The sequence below is a fragment of the Gorilla gorilla genome, chromosome 16 (genome assembly GCF_029281585.2).
Source record: "Gorilla gorilla gorilla isolate KB3781 chromosome 16, NHGRI_mGorGor1-v2.1_pri, whole genome shotgun sequence".
In the NCBI taxonomy this organism is placed as follows: domain Eukaryota; kingdom Metazoa; phylum Chordata; class Mammalia; order Primates; family Hominidae; genus Gorilla; species Gorilla gorilla.
Window position 1 is genome coordinate 88,236,670 of NC_073240.2, and position 16,514 is coordinate 88,253,183.

A 16,514-nucleotide genomic window follows, 5' to 3' on the forward strand; every position below is an offset into this window, starting at 1 on the left:
CAAATCTTCAACCTTGTCCTGGATGCGGTTGCAACAATGCTTATTTTCTGACCACGGCTACTGATATCTACATTTCATAATACTGTTAAGTATTTTCCTGTAGTCTGAATTAGTTTAACATTTCTGACAATGAATTTCCAAGTAATTGCGGTGGCTTCACTCCATGATATGTCTCTCCGGGCACTCTTGGAAATTAAATGTTACTTCTTCTCAACAGTGATTTGCTTACTTCATCCTCATTTTATTAAACAATCATAAAAAACTTTCAAATTTAAATATGCCTGCTCTGTTATCTGAAAGGTCTGGCAAGACAGGAAGGCTGGATGAAGCAAAGCCAGCCCTGGTCTCTTTGTTATTTTTCAGTGAATTTTCCATTGGCATTGAGTGCATCCCAAGTCTGGGGCTTTAAGGAGCTTTAAAGCCATGTGACCACTGGGGTCCTGGTTGATTTACAGCAACTAAAGCTGAAATTGCTGCTGTTTAGAGGTGGCCCAAACATTTTTAACAATGTTAAAAATACCTAACCTCATTAGAGCAAAAGAATAAACTATTTTTTCTTTTGTTTTTGAATAGTTTTTTTTTTTTTTTACAAGACTCCTAAAGATTTATTTTGGTTGAATAAATAAGTAGGAAGGGTTCCAAGACCCATGCAGGTGATCTTGTGACAATTATTAGACACTTGATCTGGGTTCAGTTGGTTATGAGGCCTTGCCTCTCATTTTAGGCATGCCATCTTCTAGAAGAGTTACATGAGGTTACCCGACTGAAGAATTTGGAGGGGAGAATATTGTCCTCATTTAAAGAAGTTCACTCAATGAGACATTAGTGACTTGTTTAAATTTAACAAAATGGTGTTATGCTGAATTCCCAGCTCAACTATTCCAGAGCAGCATGGGGTAGCAGGGAGGTCATGGGCTTTGAACCTAGACACACTTGATTTGATTCCGGGAGCTACCCTTTCCTAGCTGTACGTCCTTCTACATCTTAGTGATCTCTGAGTGTCAGATCTCTAAAAAGCAAAATAGAGTCCAACTTATAGGGTTGATATGAATTATCAAAAAATACCTTTAATGTACCTAAACTATAATCAATAATAATAAATGATAAACACTTATTATTATTTCTTGTATTAATTCCAACACATTGCTTGGTTTAAGGCTGACAATTGTGATATGAATCATGATATAGCCCAGAAATGTTATTTAGAAAGTCTTAAGTTTTATTTCCTCCCTTGACCACCCAACATGATAGTTTCTTCATCAAATCACAATATATATGTCTAATGTTTTCACAAAGAAGGCTGTGTGTATTAGCTAATGCAAAAGAGAAAAATTGCATTCTTATCCCAATTTTTCCTCTCTTAATTCTATTGCATGATCTTAGGCAAGTAAGTACAATTTTCCATTTCATTGAGAGGAAGGGCAGAGGACTTTATCTGCTATATCTGTGTAATTATTTCCAAGACACAAGTGAGAGTGACTGCAATATTGTCCCTCAAGTACTTGGCATTCCTTGGAAGAAAACATGATGTAATTGGGCTTTAATAACCTGGATGAAAATGTATCCTAGGGCCATAAAATGTTTCTCTACAACATTAGATCTAGGTGAGTTATTATGATTACCTCTTAAGAAGTGTTCAGATTAACGGATATGTGATTATAAAGTCCATTACGAAGGCAGAATCAGAAGGAAGAGGTACAGAAGAGTACCCTGATATTTCAATGCATTTTATTCCTGAACATTTTAAATGGAGAAGTTCTTTTTTTATCACTTGTACTGCCAGGCTCAGTGAGGGAATACCTGAACAAGGAGGCCTGCTCTGAATACTATGTCTATCTCCCTACTTGCCCTCCATTAGAAGCTTGCTTAAAGAAACTCCTCTCTGTAGCCATGCTTGATGATTAATGTTAGGTGTCGACTTCACTGAATAGAGGGCTGCCTAGATGGCCGGTGAAGTATTGTTTCTGGGCGTCTCTCTGAGGGTGTTTTAAGAGAAGATTGTTATGTGAGTTGGTGGACTGAGTGGTGAAGATTGTGCTCAATGTGAATGGACATGATTCAATCAGCTTGGGGCCCTGATGGAACAAACAGGTGGAAAAAGCATCAATTCTCTCTTTCTTCAGGAAAGGGACACTCTTCTTCTCCTGCCCTTGGACATCAGAAATCCAGGTTCTTCAAGCTTTGAACTCTGAAACCTGCACCCTTAGCCTCCCAGGCCTCTCAAGTCTTTGGTCTTGGATTGAGAATTACACCACCAGCTTCTTTAGTTCTCAGGCCTTTGGACTTATTCTAAGCCCTGCTACTGGCTTCTCTGGTTCTCCAGCCTGTGATAATACTTATTATCCTCTATAATCATGGAAGCCAATTCCCCTAATAAATCCCTTATCTTTCTGTCTGTCTGTCTGTCTGTCTATCTATCTATCTATCTATCCATCTATCTATCTATCATCTATCTATCTATCTATTTATCTATCTATCTATCTATCTATCTATCTATCTATCTATCTATCCTGTCTGTCTATCTATCTACCTATTTTTCTATCTATCCTATTGGCTCCTTCTCTGGAAAACCCTGACCGAATATACTATGTGTATAGGTAAGGGCAATGATATGGAAGTCAAACCAGTTCAGCCCTACCAAGCTATGTGATTCATTACAACATTCATTCAGTAAACACTGAGTGCCTTCTGTGCTAGGAGTTATATATACAACATGATTCTTGACTTCAGTTGAAAATGGTTTAGTGGAGGGAAACAGATGTGCATAAATAAATCTATTTATCTCCTAAAGCATTTTATGGCTTATTTCCCATAGTTGATTATTCTTAGCCAATTATAGTAATTTCATCCTTCATTCCCCCACCCCACACCCCTGCTATTGATGAATTCAGGGATAGAACTTTAAGTCTAAGCTAACTTGAAACCTAAAACATTAGGAGTAATTTTTAGACACTTATGGGAAAAATGCCCTCTTGGGCTAAAGAGGTCATCTAATGCCCTTAAGGTACACTACCTTAGAAAGACTGATGTTAAATTTGCCAACTGCAGAGTAGAGCATGGGAAGGTTACTGTGTCCTAGGTGACACACATAAGCAGCTGGTTTAAGCAATCTGAAGACTTCTTGCTCTGCCTGTGGACTTGATGTTATCTGAGCTAATAAATGACTTTATTGCTTAACCAAGTCTGAAATAAATTTTTACTTACTTGCAGCCAGAACCATCCTAGCTGAATGCTAGTTTAATTTAATGTTTTCCATATCACGTGCTCATGACAGTCCCCTCCAATTCTTGTTTAAAACACAAACTCTCAAGTAACCCTTAAGGAGAATCTGACCCACTGATCCACTAGGACTGATATAAGAAGGCCCAGGAATTGGGATTTTTAATAACTGTCCCAGGTGATTTTTATGTTCAGCCATATTTCAGATCATTGTTCTGACTGCTATAATAGAGACAAGAATTAAGTGCAGGCTTAGCAATGGACTCAGCCTGGAGGAGTTAGAGATGGTCTCTCAGACGAAGGGACATTTGAGCTGTGCCTTGAAGAATGAGTGGGGGCTTGCTAGGCTGAGAAGAGGTGTAAAGATGTTCCCAACAAAGGAAGTCTCAACAAAATACTTATCTCTCGGGCGTTTATTTTCTCATCTATAAACTGAGGACATTATAAAAGAAAGTCTAGGACTGGGCCAAGATGGCCAATTAAAAGCAGCTACAGTCTGCAACACTCATGGAGAGAAAAGAAAATGGCAAGTGAATTCAGCACCTTCAACTGAAATATCCAGGTTCTCACATTGGGACTGACTAGGCAAACATCTCGACCCACAGAGAATGAAGAAAAGCAGGATGGGGTGATGGCCCACCTAGGAGTGGCATAGAGCCAAAGGAACCACCACCCCCAGCCAAGGGAAGTGGTGAGTGATTGTGTGATCCCACCTGGAAAATCATGCTTCTCCCACAGATCTTTGCAACCAGCAGATCAGGGATCCCCTTCTAAGCCCATACCACCAAGGCCTTGGGTCTGATACAGAGAGTTGTGTGAAGTCCCTGCAGAGCAGCCACTGGGGCACACACAGAGACCCAGGAGTTTTGCATACTGTGGCCCCAGGATTTCTGACAAGGTAAGAGATCTGTCCCTACATCCCCTAAGAGGGGAGCTAAATCCAGGGAGCTGAGCAGCATCATTCTGCAGGCCCCACTTCCACAACACCTCACAAGTTAAGACCCACTGGCTTGGAATTCCAGCCAGCCAGTGGCAACAGGCTGGAGTCCGCCTGAGAAGGACCAAGTTCCTGGGCAGAGGGATGGCTGCCATTCTGTAGCCTGGTTGACTCAGCTTTTCCAGCCTGCCAGCTCTGGAGAGTCCGGACAGTCCAGATGAGGAAGGGTCCCCCACAACACAGCACAATTCTGCTACCAAAAAAAAAAACAGACTGCTTCTTGGAGCAGGTCCCTGATACCATTCCTCCAGATTGGATGAGACTTCTCAACAGAGGTCTCCAGCTACCTCCTTTAGATACAATTTGGGCTGGCAACATGTCCGTACTTCCCTGGGACTGAGCTTCTCGAGGAAGAAGCAGGCTGCAATCTTTGCTGTTTTGTAGCCTTCACTGATAATACTTCAAGGTACATGAAAAACCAAGGCAACTAGGGTCCATAGTGGACCCCTAGAAAACGGCAGCAGTCCTACAGAAGAATAGCTTGACTGTTAAAAGTAAAACAGACAAACAGAAAACAACAAAAACAACATCAGCAAAAAGATCCCACAAAAACTCCTTTCCAGGGTCAGCAGCCTCAAAGATGGAAGGTAGTTAACCCCACAAAGACGAGAAAGAATCAACACAAAAACCCTGAAAACCCAAAAATCCAGAGTGCCTTATATCCTCCAAATTATTGCAACATCTCTCCAGGAAGGGCACAGAACAGGTCTGAGGCTGAGATGGCTAAATTGACAGAAGTAGGCTTCAGAAGGTGGGTAATAATAAACTTTGCTGAGCTAAAGGAGCATGTTGTAACCCAATGCAGAGAAGCTATAATCATCATGAAACAATACAAAAGCTGATAGCCAGGACAGCCAGTTTCGAGATGAACATAACCAACCTAATGGAGCTGAGAAACATAACGCAAGAAATTTACAATGCAATCACAAGTATCAATAGCAGGATCTCAGAGCTTGAAGAATATCTTTCTAAAATAGGCAGAAAAGAATAGAGAAAAATAATGAAAAGGAATGAACAAAACCTCCAAGAAATATGGGATCATTTAAAGACACTGTGCCTACAATGGATTGGGGTACCTGAAAGAGATGAGAATGGAACCAAGTTGGAAAACATACTTCAGGATATCATTCAGAACTTCTTCAACCTAGTAAGACAGGCCAACATTCAAATTCTGGACCTGCAGAGAACCCCATTAAGATACTCCCTAAGAAGATCAACCCCAAGACACATAATCATCAGATTCTCTAAGGTCAAAATGAAAGAAAAATTATTAAAGGCATCCAGAGAAAGGCCAGGTCACCTACAAAGGGAAGCCCATCAGACTAACAATGGACATCTCAGAAGAAATCCTACAAGCCAGAAGACATTGGGGGCCAATATTCAACATTCTTAAAAAAAATTTCCAACCCAGAATTTTATGTCTGGCCAAACTAAGCTTCATAAGAAAAGGAGATATAAGATCTTCTTTCGACAAGCAAATGCTGGAGGAATTCATTACCACCAGACCTGCCTTGCAAGAGCTCCTGAAGGAAGCACTAAATATGGAAAGGAAAAACTGTTACCAAAAGTATTTTTTTACAAAAGCACACTGAAGTATACAGAACAGTGACACTATGAAGCAACCATATAAACAAGTCTGCAAAATAACTAGCTGGCATCATGATGACAGGATCAAACTCACATATAACAATACAAAGCTTAAATGTAAATAGGCAAAATGCCCCAATGAAAAGGCACAGAATCCCAAGCTGGATAATGAGTGAAGACCCATTGGTATGCTGTCTTCAAGATACTCATCTCACATGCAAAGAAACACATAGTCTCAAAATAAAGGAATGGAGGAAAATTTACCAAATGGAAAACAGAGAAAAGCAGGGATTGCAATCCTTGTTTCTGACAAAAGAGACTTTAAACCAACAAAGATAAAAAAAAGACAAAGAAGGGCATTACATAATGGTAAAGGGTTCAATTCAACAAGAACTAGCTATCCTAAATATATATGCACCCAATACATGAGCACCCAAGTTCATAAAGCAAGTTTTTAAAGACCTACAAAAAGACTTAGACTAACACACAAAAATAGTGGGTGACTTTAACACTCCATGGACGTTATTAGACAGATCGTTGAGGAAGAAAATTAACAAAGATACTCAGAACCTGAACTCGGCTCTGGATCAAGTGGACCTGACAGATATCTATAGAACTCTCCACCCAAAACAACAGAATATATATTCTTCTCATCACCACACAGCACTTCCTCTAAAATTTATAAATAATTGGAAGTAAAACACTCCTCAGCAAATGCAAAAGAACTGAAGTTATAACAAACAGTCTGTTAGACCACAGTGCAATCAAATTAGAATGCAAGATTAAGAAATTCACTTAAAACTATATAACTACATGGAAATTGAACAACCTGCTCCTGAATGATTCTTGGGTAAACAATCAACTTAAGGCAGAAATCAAGAAGTTCTTTGAAACTAATAAGAACAAAGAGCCAATGTACCAGAATCTGTGGGATGCAGCTAAAGCAATTCTAAGAGGGAAATTTATAGCTCTAAATGCCCACATTTAAAAACTAGAAAGGTCTCAAGTTAACAACCTAACATCACAACTAAAAGAACAAGAGGACCAAGAGCAAACAAATCCAAAACATTGCAAAAGACAATAAATAACCAAGATTAGAGCTGAACTGAAGGAGATAGAAACCCCCCAAAATTCAAAAATCAACAAATCCAGGAGCCTGTTTTTTGAAAAAAATAACAAAATAGATATACCACTAGTTAGACTAATAAAAAAGAAAGAAGAATCAAAGAAACAAATCAGAAATGATGAGGATATCACCACTGACCCCACAGAAATATAAACAACCATCACAGAATACTATAAACTCCTCTATGCACATAAACTAGAAAATCTAGATAAAATGAATAAATTCCTGGACATATGCACCCACCCAAGACTGAACCAGGAAAAAATTGAATCCCTGAAGAGACCAATAATAAGTTCTGATATTGAGGCAGTAATAGATAGCCTACCAATCAAAAAAAGCCCAGGACCAGAAGAATTTACAGCTGAATTCTACCAGAGGTACAAACAAGAGCTGGTACAATTTACACTGAATGTCACTGATCACATAAACAGAACTAAAGACAAAAACCACATGATTATCTCATTAGATGCAGACAAGGCCTTCAATAAAATTCAACATCCTGTCATGTTAAAAACTCTCAATAAACTAGGAATTGAAGGAACATACCTTAAAATAATAAGAGCCATATATAACAAACCCACAGCCAATATCACACTGAATAGGCAAAAGCTGAAAGCATTCCCCTTGAAAACCAGCATGAGAAAAGGGTGTCCTCTCTTACCACTCCCATTCAACACAGTATTGGATGTTCTGGCCAGGGCAATCAGGCAAGAGAAAGAAATAAAAGGTATTTAAATAAGAAAAGAAGAAATCAAATTATTTTTGCGGATATCATGATCCTATATCTAGAAAACTCCATTATCTCCACCCAAAAGCTTCTTAAGCTAATAAGCAACTTCAGCAAAGTCTCAGGATACAAAATAAACATGCAAAAATTGCTAGCATTCCTATGCACTAAAAACAGGCAAGCAGAGAGTCAAATCATGAATGAATTCTCATTCACAATTGCTACCAAAAGGATAAAATACTGAGGAATACAGCTAACAAGGGATGTGCAGGACTTCTTTAAGGAGAACTACAAACCACTGCTTGAAGAAATCAGAGAGGACATAAATAAACAGAAAAACATTCCATGCTCATGGATAAGACTCAATATTGTGAAAATGGCCATATTGCCCAAAGTAATTTATAGATTCAACGCTATTCCCATTCAACTACCATTGACATTCTTCACAGAATTAGAAAAAAAAAATTTAAAAATTCATATGAAACCAAAAAAGAGCCCATATAGCCAAGACGATCCTAAGTAAGAAGAGCAAAGCTGGAGGCATCACACTACCTGGCTTCAAACTATACTACAAACCAAACAGTAACCAAAACAGCATGGTACTGGTAAAAGAACAGACACATAGACCAGTGGAACAGAGTAGAGAACTCAGAAATAAGACCTACAACCATCTGATCTTTGACAAACCTGACAAATCAAGCAATGGGGAAAGGATTCCCTATTTAATAAATGGTGGTGGAAGAACTGGCAGCCATATGCAGAAAATTAAAACTGGACCTCTTCCTTACACCGTATACAAACATTAACTCAAGATGGTTTAAAGACTTAAATGTAAAACCCAAAATTATAAAAACCCTAAAAGAAAATCCAGGCAATACCATTTAGGAAATAGGCATGGGCAAAGACTTCATGACAAAAGCACAAAAGCAATTGCAACAGAAGCAAAAATTGACATATGGAATCTAACTAAACTAAAGAGCTCCTGCACAGCAAATGCAACTCTCATCAGAGTGAACAGACAACCTACAAAATAGGAGAAAATGTTTGCAATCTATCCATGTGACAAAGACCTAATATCCAGAGTCTATAAGGAACTTAAGCAAATTTACCAGAAAAAAACATACAACCCCATTAAAACGTGAGCAAAGCACATGAACAGACACTTCTCAAAAGAAGACATGTGTTTTCAACTCCTAGGGAATCATGGCAGATGGGAGGCAGGACTAGATTGCAGCTCTAACTCAGACAGAGCAGCATGTGGAGGCTTGCATTATGAATTTCTGCTCCAGAACAACTGCAGGAATAAATCAGGAAACCTGAAAGGACCCACAGACCCCTGAAGGAAGCGGATTGCTCCTGCAGGACCCGGGAGACATGCCAAATACTCTGCTGGTATCCACGGCTGACAGACCTACAGATGTTTCACATCACAGGACTCTGCAGAAAATCCCCAGTACTGGCCCAGAGCCTGGTAGACTTGCTGGTTGGCTAGATCCAGAAGAAAGATAACAATCACTACAGCTAGGCTCTCAGGAAGCCACATCCATAGGAAAAGGGGGAGAGTACTACCTCAAGGAAACACGCTGTGGGACAAAAGAGTCTGAATGGGACAAAAAGAATCTGAACAACAGCCTTCAGCCCTAGACCTTCCCTCTGACAGAGTCTACCCAAATGAGAAGGAACCAGAAAACTAACTCTGGTAATATGACAAAACAAGGTTATTTAACACCCCCCAAAAATCACACTAGCTCACCAGCAATGGACCTAAACCAAGAAGAACTCCCTGATTTACCTGAAAAAGAATTCAGGATGTTAGTTATTAAGCTAATCAGAGACGTCTTTGAATTAACCCAACCCAATGAAGACAAAGAAAAAAGAGTAAGAAAATATGAATAAAGCCTCCAAGAAGTCTGAGATTATATTAAATGACCAAACTTAAGAATAATTGGTGCTCCGGAGGAAGAAGAGATATCTAAAAGTTTGGAAAATATATTAGGGGGAAAAATTGAAGAAAACTTCCCTGGCCTTTCTAGAGACCTAGACATCCAAATACAAGAAGCGCAAGGAACACCTGGGAAATTCGTCACAAAAAGATCATCGCCTAGGCACATTGTCATTGGGTTATATAAGTTAAGACGGAAGAAAGAATCTTAAGAGCTGTGAGACAAAAGTACCAGGTAATCTATTAAAATAAAGAAACCTATCAGATTAACAGCAGATTTCTCAGCAGAAACCCTACAAGCTAGAAGGGATTGGGGCCCTATTTTCAGCTTCCTCAAACAAAACAACTATCAGCCAAGAATTTTGTATCCAGTGAAACTAGGCTTCATATATGAAGGAAAGATACAGTCTTTTTCAGACAAACAAATGCTGAGAGAATTTACCACTACCATGCCACCACTACAAGAACTGCTTTTCAAAAAGTGCTCTAAATTTTGAAACAAATCCTGGAAACAACATCAAAACAAAACCGCTTTAAAGCATAAATCTCACAGGATCTATAAAACAAAAATACCATTTAAAAAATGAAGTCAAAAAACCAAGGTACACAGGCAACAAATAGCATGATGAATGGAATGGTACCTCACATTTCAATATTAACATTGAAGGTAAATTACCTAAATGTTCTACTTAAAGATACAGAATTGCAGAATGAATAAGAATTCACCAATCAACTATCTGCTGCCCTCAAGATACTCATTTAACACGTAAGGACTCACACAAACTTAAGTGAAAGGGGTGAAAAAAGAGACATCATGCAAATGGACAGCAAAAGTGAGCAGGAGTAGCTATAGTTATATAAGAAAAAACAAACTTTAAAGCAACAGTAGTTGAAAAAGACAAAGAAGGACATTATATGATGATAAAAGGCCTTGTCCAACAGGAAAATATCTCAATCCTAAATGTATATGCACCTAACACTGGAGCTCCCAAATTTATAAAACAATTACTAATAGACCTAAGAAATGAGATAGACAGCAACACAATAATAGTGGGGGACTTTTTAATACACCACTGACATCACTAGACAGGTCATCAAGACAGAAATTCAATAAAGAAACTGGATTTAATCTATACCCTAGAACGAATGGACTTAACAGATATATACAGAACATTCCATCCAACAACTGCAGAATATACATTCTATTAAACAGCACATGGAACTTTCTTCAAGAAAGACCATATGATAGACCACAAAATGAGCTTCAATAAATTTAAGAAAATTGAAATTATATCAAGCACTCTCTCAGACCACAATGGAATAAAACTGGCAATCAACTCCAAAAGGAAACTTCAAAGCCATGCAAATACATGGATATTAAATAACCTGCTCCTGAATGATCATTGGGTCAAAAATTAAACCAAAATGAAAATTAAAAAATTCTTTGAACTGAATGACAATAATGACACAACCTATCAAAACCTCTGGGACACAAAAGGCAGTGCTAAGAGGAAGGTTCATAGCACTAAATACCTACATCAAAAAGTCTAAAAGAGCACAAACATACAATCTAAGTTCACACCTCAAGTAACTACCGAAACAAGAACAAACCAAACCCAAACCCAGCAGAAGAAAGGAAATAACCAATATCAGAGCAGAACTAAATGAAACTGAAACAACAACAACAAAAATATAAAAGATAAATGAAACAAAAATCTGGTTCTTTGAAAAGATAAATGAAATTGATAGACCATTAGCAAGATTAACCAAGAAAAGAAGAGAGAAAATCCAAATAAGTTCAATAAGAAACAAAACAGGAGATATTACAACTAACACCAAAGAAATAAAAAAGATCATTCAAGGCTACTATGAACATCTTTACATGCATAAATTAGAAACCTAGAAGAAATGGATAAACTCCTGGAAAGATACAACTCTCCTAGCATAACTCAGGAAAAATTAGATACCCTAAACAGACCAATAACAAGCAGCAAGATTGAAATGGTAACGTAAAAATTACCAACGAAACAAGTTCAGGACCAGACAGATTCCCAGACGTATTCACAGCAGAATTCTACCAGACATTCAAAGAAGAATTGCTACCAATCCGATTGACACTATTTCCCAAGATGGAGAAAGAGAGAACCTTCCCTAAATCATTCTATGAAGCCAGTATCACCCTAATACCAAAACCAGGACCTAGCCCAAAAAGAAAACTACAGACCAATATCCCTGATGAACATAGATGCTAAAATCCTCAACAAAATACTAGTTAACTGAATCCAACAATATATCAGAAAGAAAATTCACCATGATCAAATGGGTTTCATTCCAAGGATGCAGGGTTTAGCATAGGCAAGTCAGTAAATGTGATACGCCACATAAACAGAAATAAAAACAAAAACACATGATAATCTCAATAGATGCAGAAAAAGCATTTGACAAAATCCAGCATCCCTTTATGATTAAAACTCTCAGTAAAATCGACATACAAGGGACATACCTCAATATAATAAAAGCCATTTATGACAAACCCACAGCCAATATAATGCTGAATGGGGAAAAGTTGAAAGCATTCCCTCTGAGAACTGGAACAAGTCAATGATGGCCACTCTCACCACTCCTCTTCAACATAGTACTGGACATCCTAGCCACAGAAATTAGATAAGAGAAAGAAATAAAGGGCATCCAAATTGGTAAAGAGGGAGTCAAACTGCTGCTGTTTGCTGATGATATGATTGTTTACCTAGAAAACCCTAAAGACTCCTCCAGAAAGCTCCTAGAACTGATAAAAGAATTCAGCAAAGTTTCCAGATACAAAATTAATGTACACAAATCAGTAGCTCTTCTATACACCAACAGTTATCAAGCTGAGAATTAGATCAACAACTCAACCCCTTTTAAAATAGCTGCAAAACTAAAACAAAAACAAAAAACATGAAAAAAACTTAGGAATATGCCTAACCAAGGAAGTGAAAGACCTCTGCAAGGAAAACTGCAAAACATTGCTGAAATAAATCATAGATGACACAAACAAATGGAAACACATCCCATGCTCATGGATGGGTAGAATCAATATTGTGAAAATAACGTTACTACCAAAAGCAATCTACAAATTCAGTGCAATACCCATCAAAATACCACCATCATTCTTCACACGATTAGAAAAAAAATTCTAAAATTCATATGGAACCAAAAAAGAGTCCAAATAGCCAAAGCAAGCAAAGCAAGACTAAGCAAAAAGAACAAATCTGGAGGCATCCCACTACCTGATTTCAAACTATACTATAAGGTCATAGTCACCAAGACAGCATGGTACTGGTATAAAAATAGGCACATAGACTAATGGAACAGAGTAGAGAACCCAGAAATGAACCCAAATACTTACAACTAACTGATCTTCAACAAAGCAAACAAAAACATAAAGTGGGGAAAGGACACCCTTTTCAACAAATGGTGCTGGGATAATTGGCTAGCCACATGTAGGAAAATGAAACTGGATCCTCATCTGTCACCTTATACAAAAATCAATTCAAGATTGATTAAGGACTTAAATATAAGACCTGAAAATTAAAATTCTAGAAGACAACATAGGAAAAACCCTTATAGACACTGGTTTAGGGAAGGATTTCATGACCAAGAACCCAAACCCAAATACAATAATAACAAAGATAAATTGTTGGGACTTAGTTAAACTAAAGAGCTTTTGCACGGCAAAAGGAACAGTTAGCAGAGTAAACAGACAATCCAGAGTGGGAAAAAATCCTCACAATCTATACATCTAACAAAGGGCTAATATCCAGAATCTACAATGAACTCAAACAAATCAACAAGAAACAAACAGTCCCATGAAAAAGTGGGCTAAAGACATGAATAGACAATTCTCGAAGATATACAAATGGCCAACAAATATGAAAAAATGCTCAACGTGACTAATGATCAGGGAAATACAAATCAAAACCACAATACGCTGCCACTTTACTCCTGCAAGAATGGCCATAATCAAAAAATCAAAAAAATAGTAGATGTTGGCATGGATGTGGTGAACAGGGAACACTTCTACACTGCTGGTGGGAATGTAAACTAGTACAATCGCTATGAACAACAGTGTGGACATTCCTTAAAGAACTAAAAGAAGAGCTATCATTTGATCTAGCAATCCCACTACTGATACCTACCCAGAGTCATTATAGAAAAAAGATACTTGCACACACATGTTTATAGCAGCACAATTTGCAATTGCAAAAATGTGGACCCAACTCAAATGCCCATCAATTGATAAGTGGATAAAGAAACTGTGGTATATATACACAGTGGAATACTACTCAGTCATAAAAAGGAATGAATTAATGGCATTCACAGCAACCTGGAGGAGACTGGGGACTATGATTTGAAGTGAAGTAACTCAGGAATGGAAAAACAAACATCGTATGTTCACATTCATAAGTGGGAGCTAAGCTATGAGGATGCAAAAACATAAGAATGACACAATGGACTTTGGGGACTCAGGGAAAGGGTGGGAAGGGGGTGAGAGATAAAAGACTACAAATAGCGTGCAGTGCATACTGCTTGGGTGATGGGTGCACCAAAATCTCACAAATCACCACCAAAGAACTTACTCATGTCACCAAACACCACCTGTTCCTCAATAACATATAAAAATAAATAAATACAAAGATATACATGTGGCTAACATATGAAAAATAGCTCAACATCACTGATCATTAGAGAAATGGAAATCAAAACCACAATGAGATATCATCTCACACCAGTTAGAATGGGTATTATTAAAAAGTTAAAAAACAACAGATGCTGGCAAGATAGCAGAGAAAAAGAAGTGCTTTTACACTGTTGGTGGAGTGTAAATTAGTTAAACCATTGTGGAAGACATCGTGGTGATTCCTCAAAGACAGCAGGCAGAAATACCATTTGACCGAGCAATCTCATTACCCAGAGGGATATAAATAATTCTATTATATAGATGTATTATGCATTATATAATACATTATATAGATATGTATTATATAGATGTATATTTATTACATAAATCATTCTATTATAAAGATACATGCACGTTTATGTTCATGGCAGCACTATTCACAATAGCAAAGACATGGAATCAACCTAAATGCCCATCAATGTTAGACTGGAGAAAGAAAATGTGGTACATATATGCCATGGAATACTATGCAGCTATAAAAAGGAAGGAGATTATGTCATTTGCAGAGACACGAATGGAGTTGGAAGCCATTATCCTCAGCAAACTAACGTGGGAACAGAAAGCCAAACACCATGTGTTCTCACAAGTGGGAGATGAACTTTGAGAACACATGGACACATCAAGGGGAACAACACACATTGGGGCCTCTCGAGGGGTGTGGGTGAGGGGAGGAGAAGCCCCAGGAAGAATAACTAATGGCTGCTGGGCTTAATCCCTAGGTGATGGGATGATCTGTGCAGCAAACCACCATGGCACATGTTTACCTATGTAACAAACCTGCACATCCTGTGCACATACACTGAACTTAAAAGTGGAAGAAAAAAAATAAAAAATATAGATATAAATGTATGGTCAAAAGAAAAAAAAAAGGAAAGTCTCCATTTCCTCTAATACCTTCTGTTTCAATATTAACTGGAAAGTGAGAAATCTCAGTGCCCTTTGCTTATTGATCAACCTCATAATATTCAATGCAGTAAGTTGTGAGATTTCTCTGAGAATGTCTTTCTATTGGAAAAATAATGGAAATATTTTGTAAGCTGTATTATAATACAACTATCATGTAGGCAGAGGCATTGTATTTCCTGTTTGCTTTTGTATCTGTATCAACATAGGATATCTGATCCATATAGACTCAAACGTGGTTACTGAGTAAGTCAGTTGAATTAAATTTATTCAAGTGGCCAATTTCATATAGAACTTTTAAAGATTAATTTCATGTGTAAACAATAATACTTTAAGTGTAGTGATGATAATATCAATAATATTAATACTTGGAATTTACCTAACGACTTTATATTTTTAAATCATCCATTCATTAAAAAAATTTTACTGAGAATTTTCTAGGTATCAGGTCCTATTCAGTGCAATGGGAATAAAGCAGTAAATAAGAATTCATGCCCTCACATTCTCACATTCTGGTTGAAGAGTAGAAATATCTCTTACATCTCTAATCTAAATGTAAGTATAATTGTTTATAATCCATAGATGAAGAAAATGAATTTCATATCTCTAAAAGGTCAATTTGCCAAACTTGTGGCACAAACCAGAAGTTACACGGCTTCAAGCACAGTAATTAATATATTTCTTATTCCTTCTCAGAGTTTGTGACACTTGATGAGGCTCCCTTCAAATGAGCAAGTATTGAAGTTCATGCCATGTGCCCAGCTCCTCCTGGATCTGTGAGGAAATATCTGAAACCTTTAAGATGCTGTGCATGTCTTATGGAAAAATGTTGCTCCATCATCCCTGCACTCCCTTATCTAGTATATTTCCCTCCAGAAGAAAACATAAGGACAGGCAATCTTCATAAAAATAGACTCCACCTATTTGGTTCATAGTTCTCTGAACCTAGAACAGGACAGAACTAACACTCAGTAAATATAATGAATATACATTAACTAAATGAATGAAAGAATCACAAAGGTACTTCACATAGATAGTTTTCTACTCAAGCATTAAAATGCCTCTTACCAAGGCAGCTTCCATATTTGAAATAGTGCCTCTTTTTTCAGTTCAAAGAGCCATGAGTGGTTTTGTAGCATCAGGGGCTCAATATCCTTTACGTAATACTGAAACAACTCATTTATCCAGGGATCACTTTCTGGAACATCCATCAATTTAAACATAGACCAAAACTAGTCATCAAGAAGAAAGTGAATCTAACCACCAAGCACAATGTCCCTAGTTCATACATGC

General features: G+C 37.6%; 1 protein-coding gene across 1 annotated transcript in view; it reads left to right on the forward strand.

The window, feature by feature from the left end:
• AGBL1 (AGBL carboxypeptidase 1) overlaps positions 1-16,146 on the forward strand; it is a 948,924-nt gene extending 932,778 nt beyond the window's left edge. The window contains exon 25 of the mRNA XM_004056715.5: positions 15,918-16,146. Coding sequence (XP_004056763.4) covers positions 15,918-15,933 — 16 coding nt within the window. The 3' untranslated portion in view covers positions 15,934-16,146. The remainder of the gene's footprint in view (positions 1-15,917) is intronic.
• The last annotated feature ends 368 nt before the right edge of the window (positions 16,147-16,514 follow it).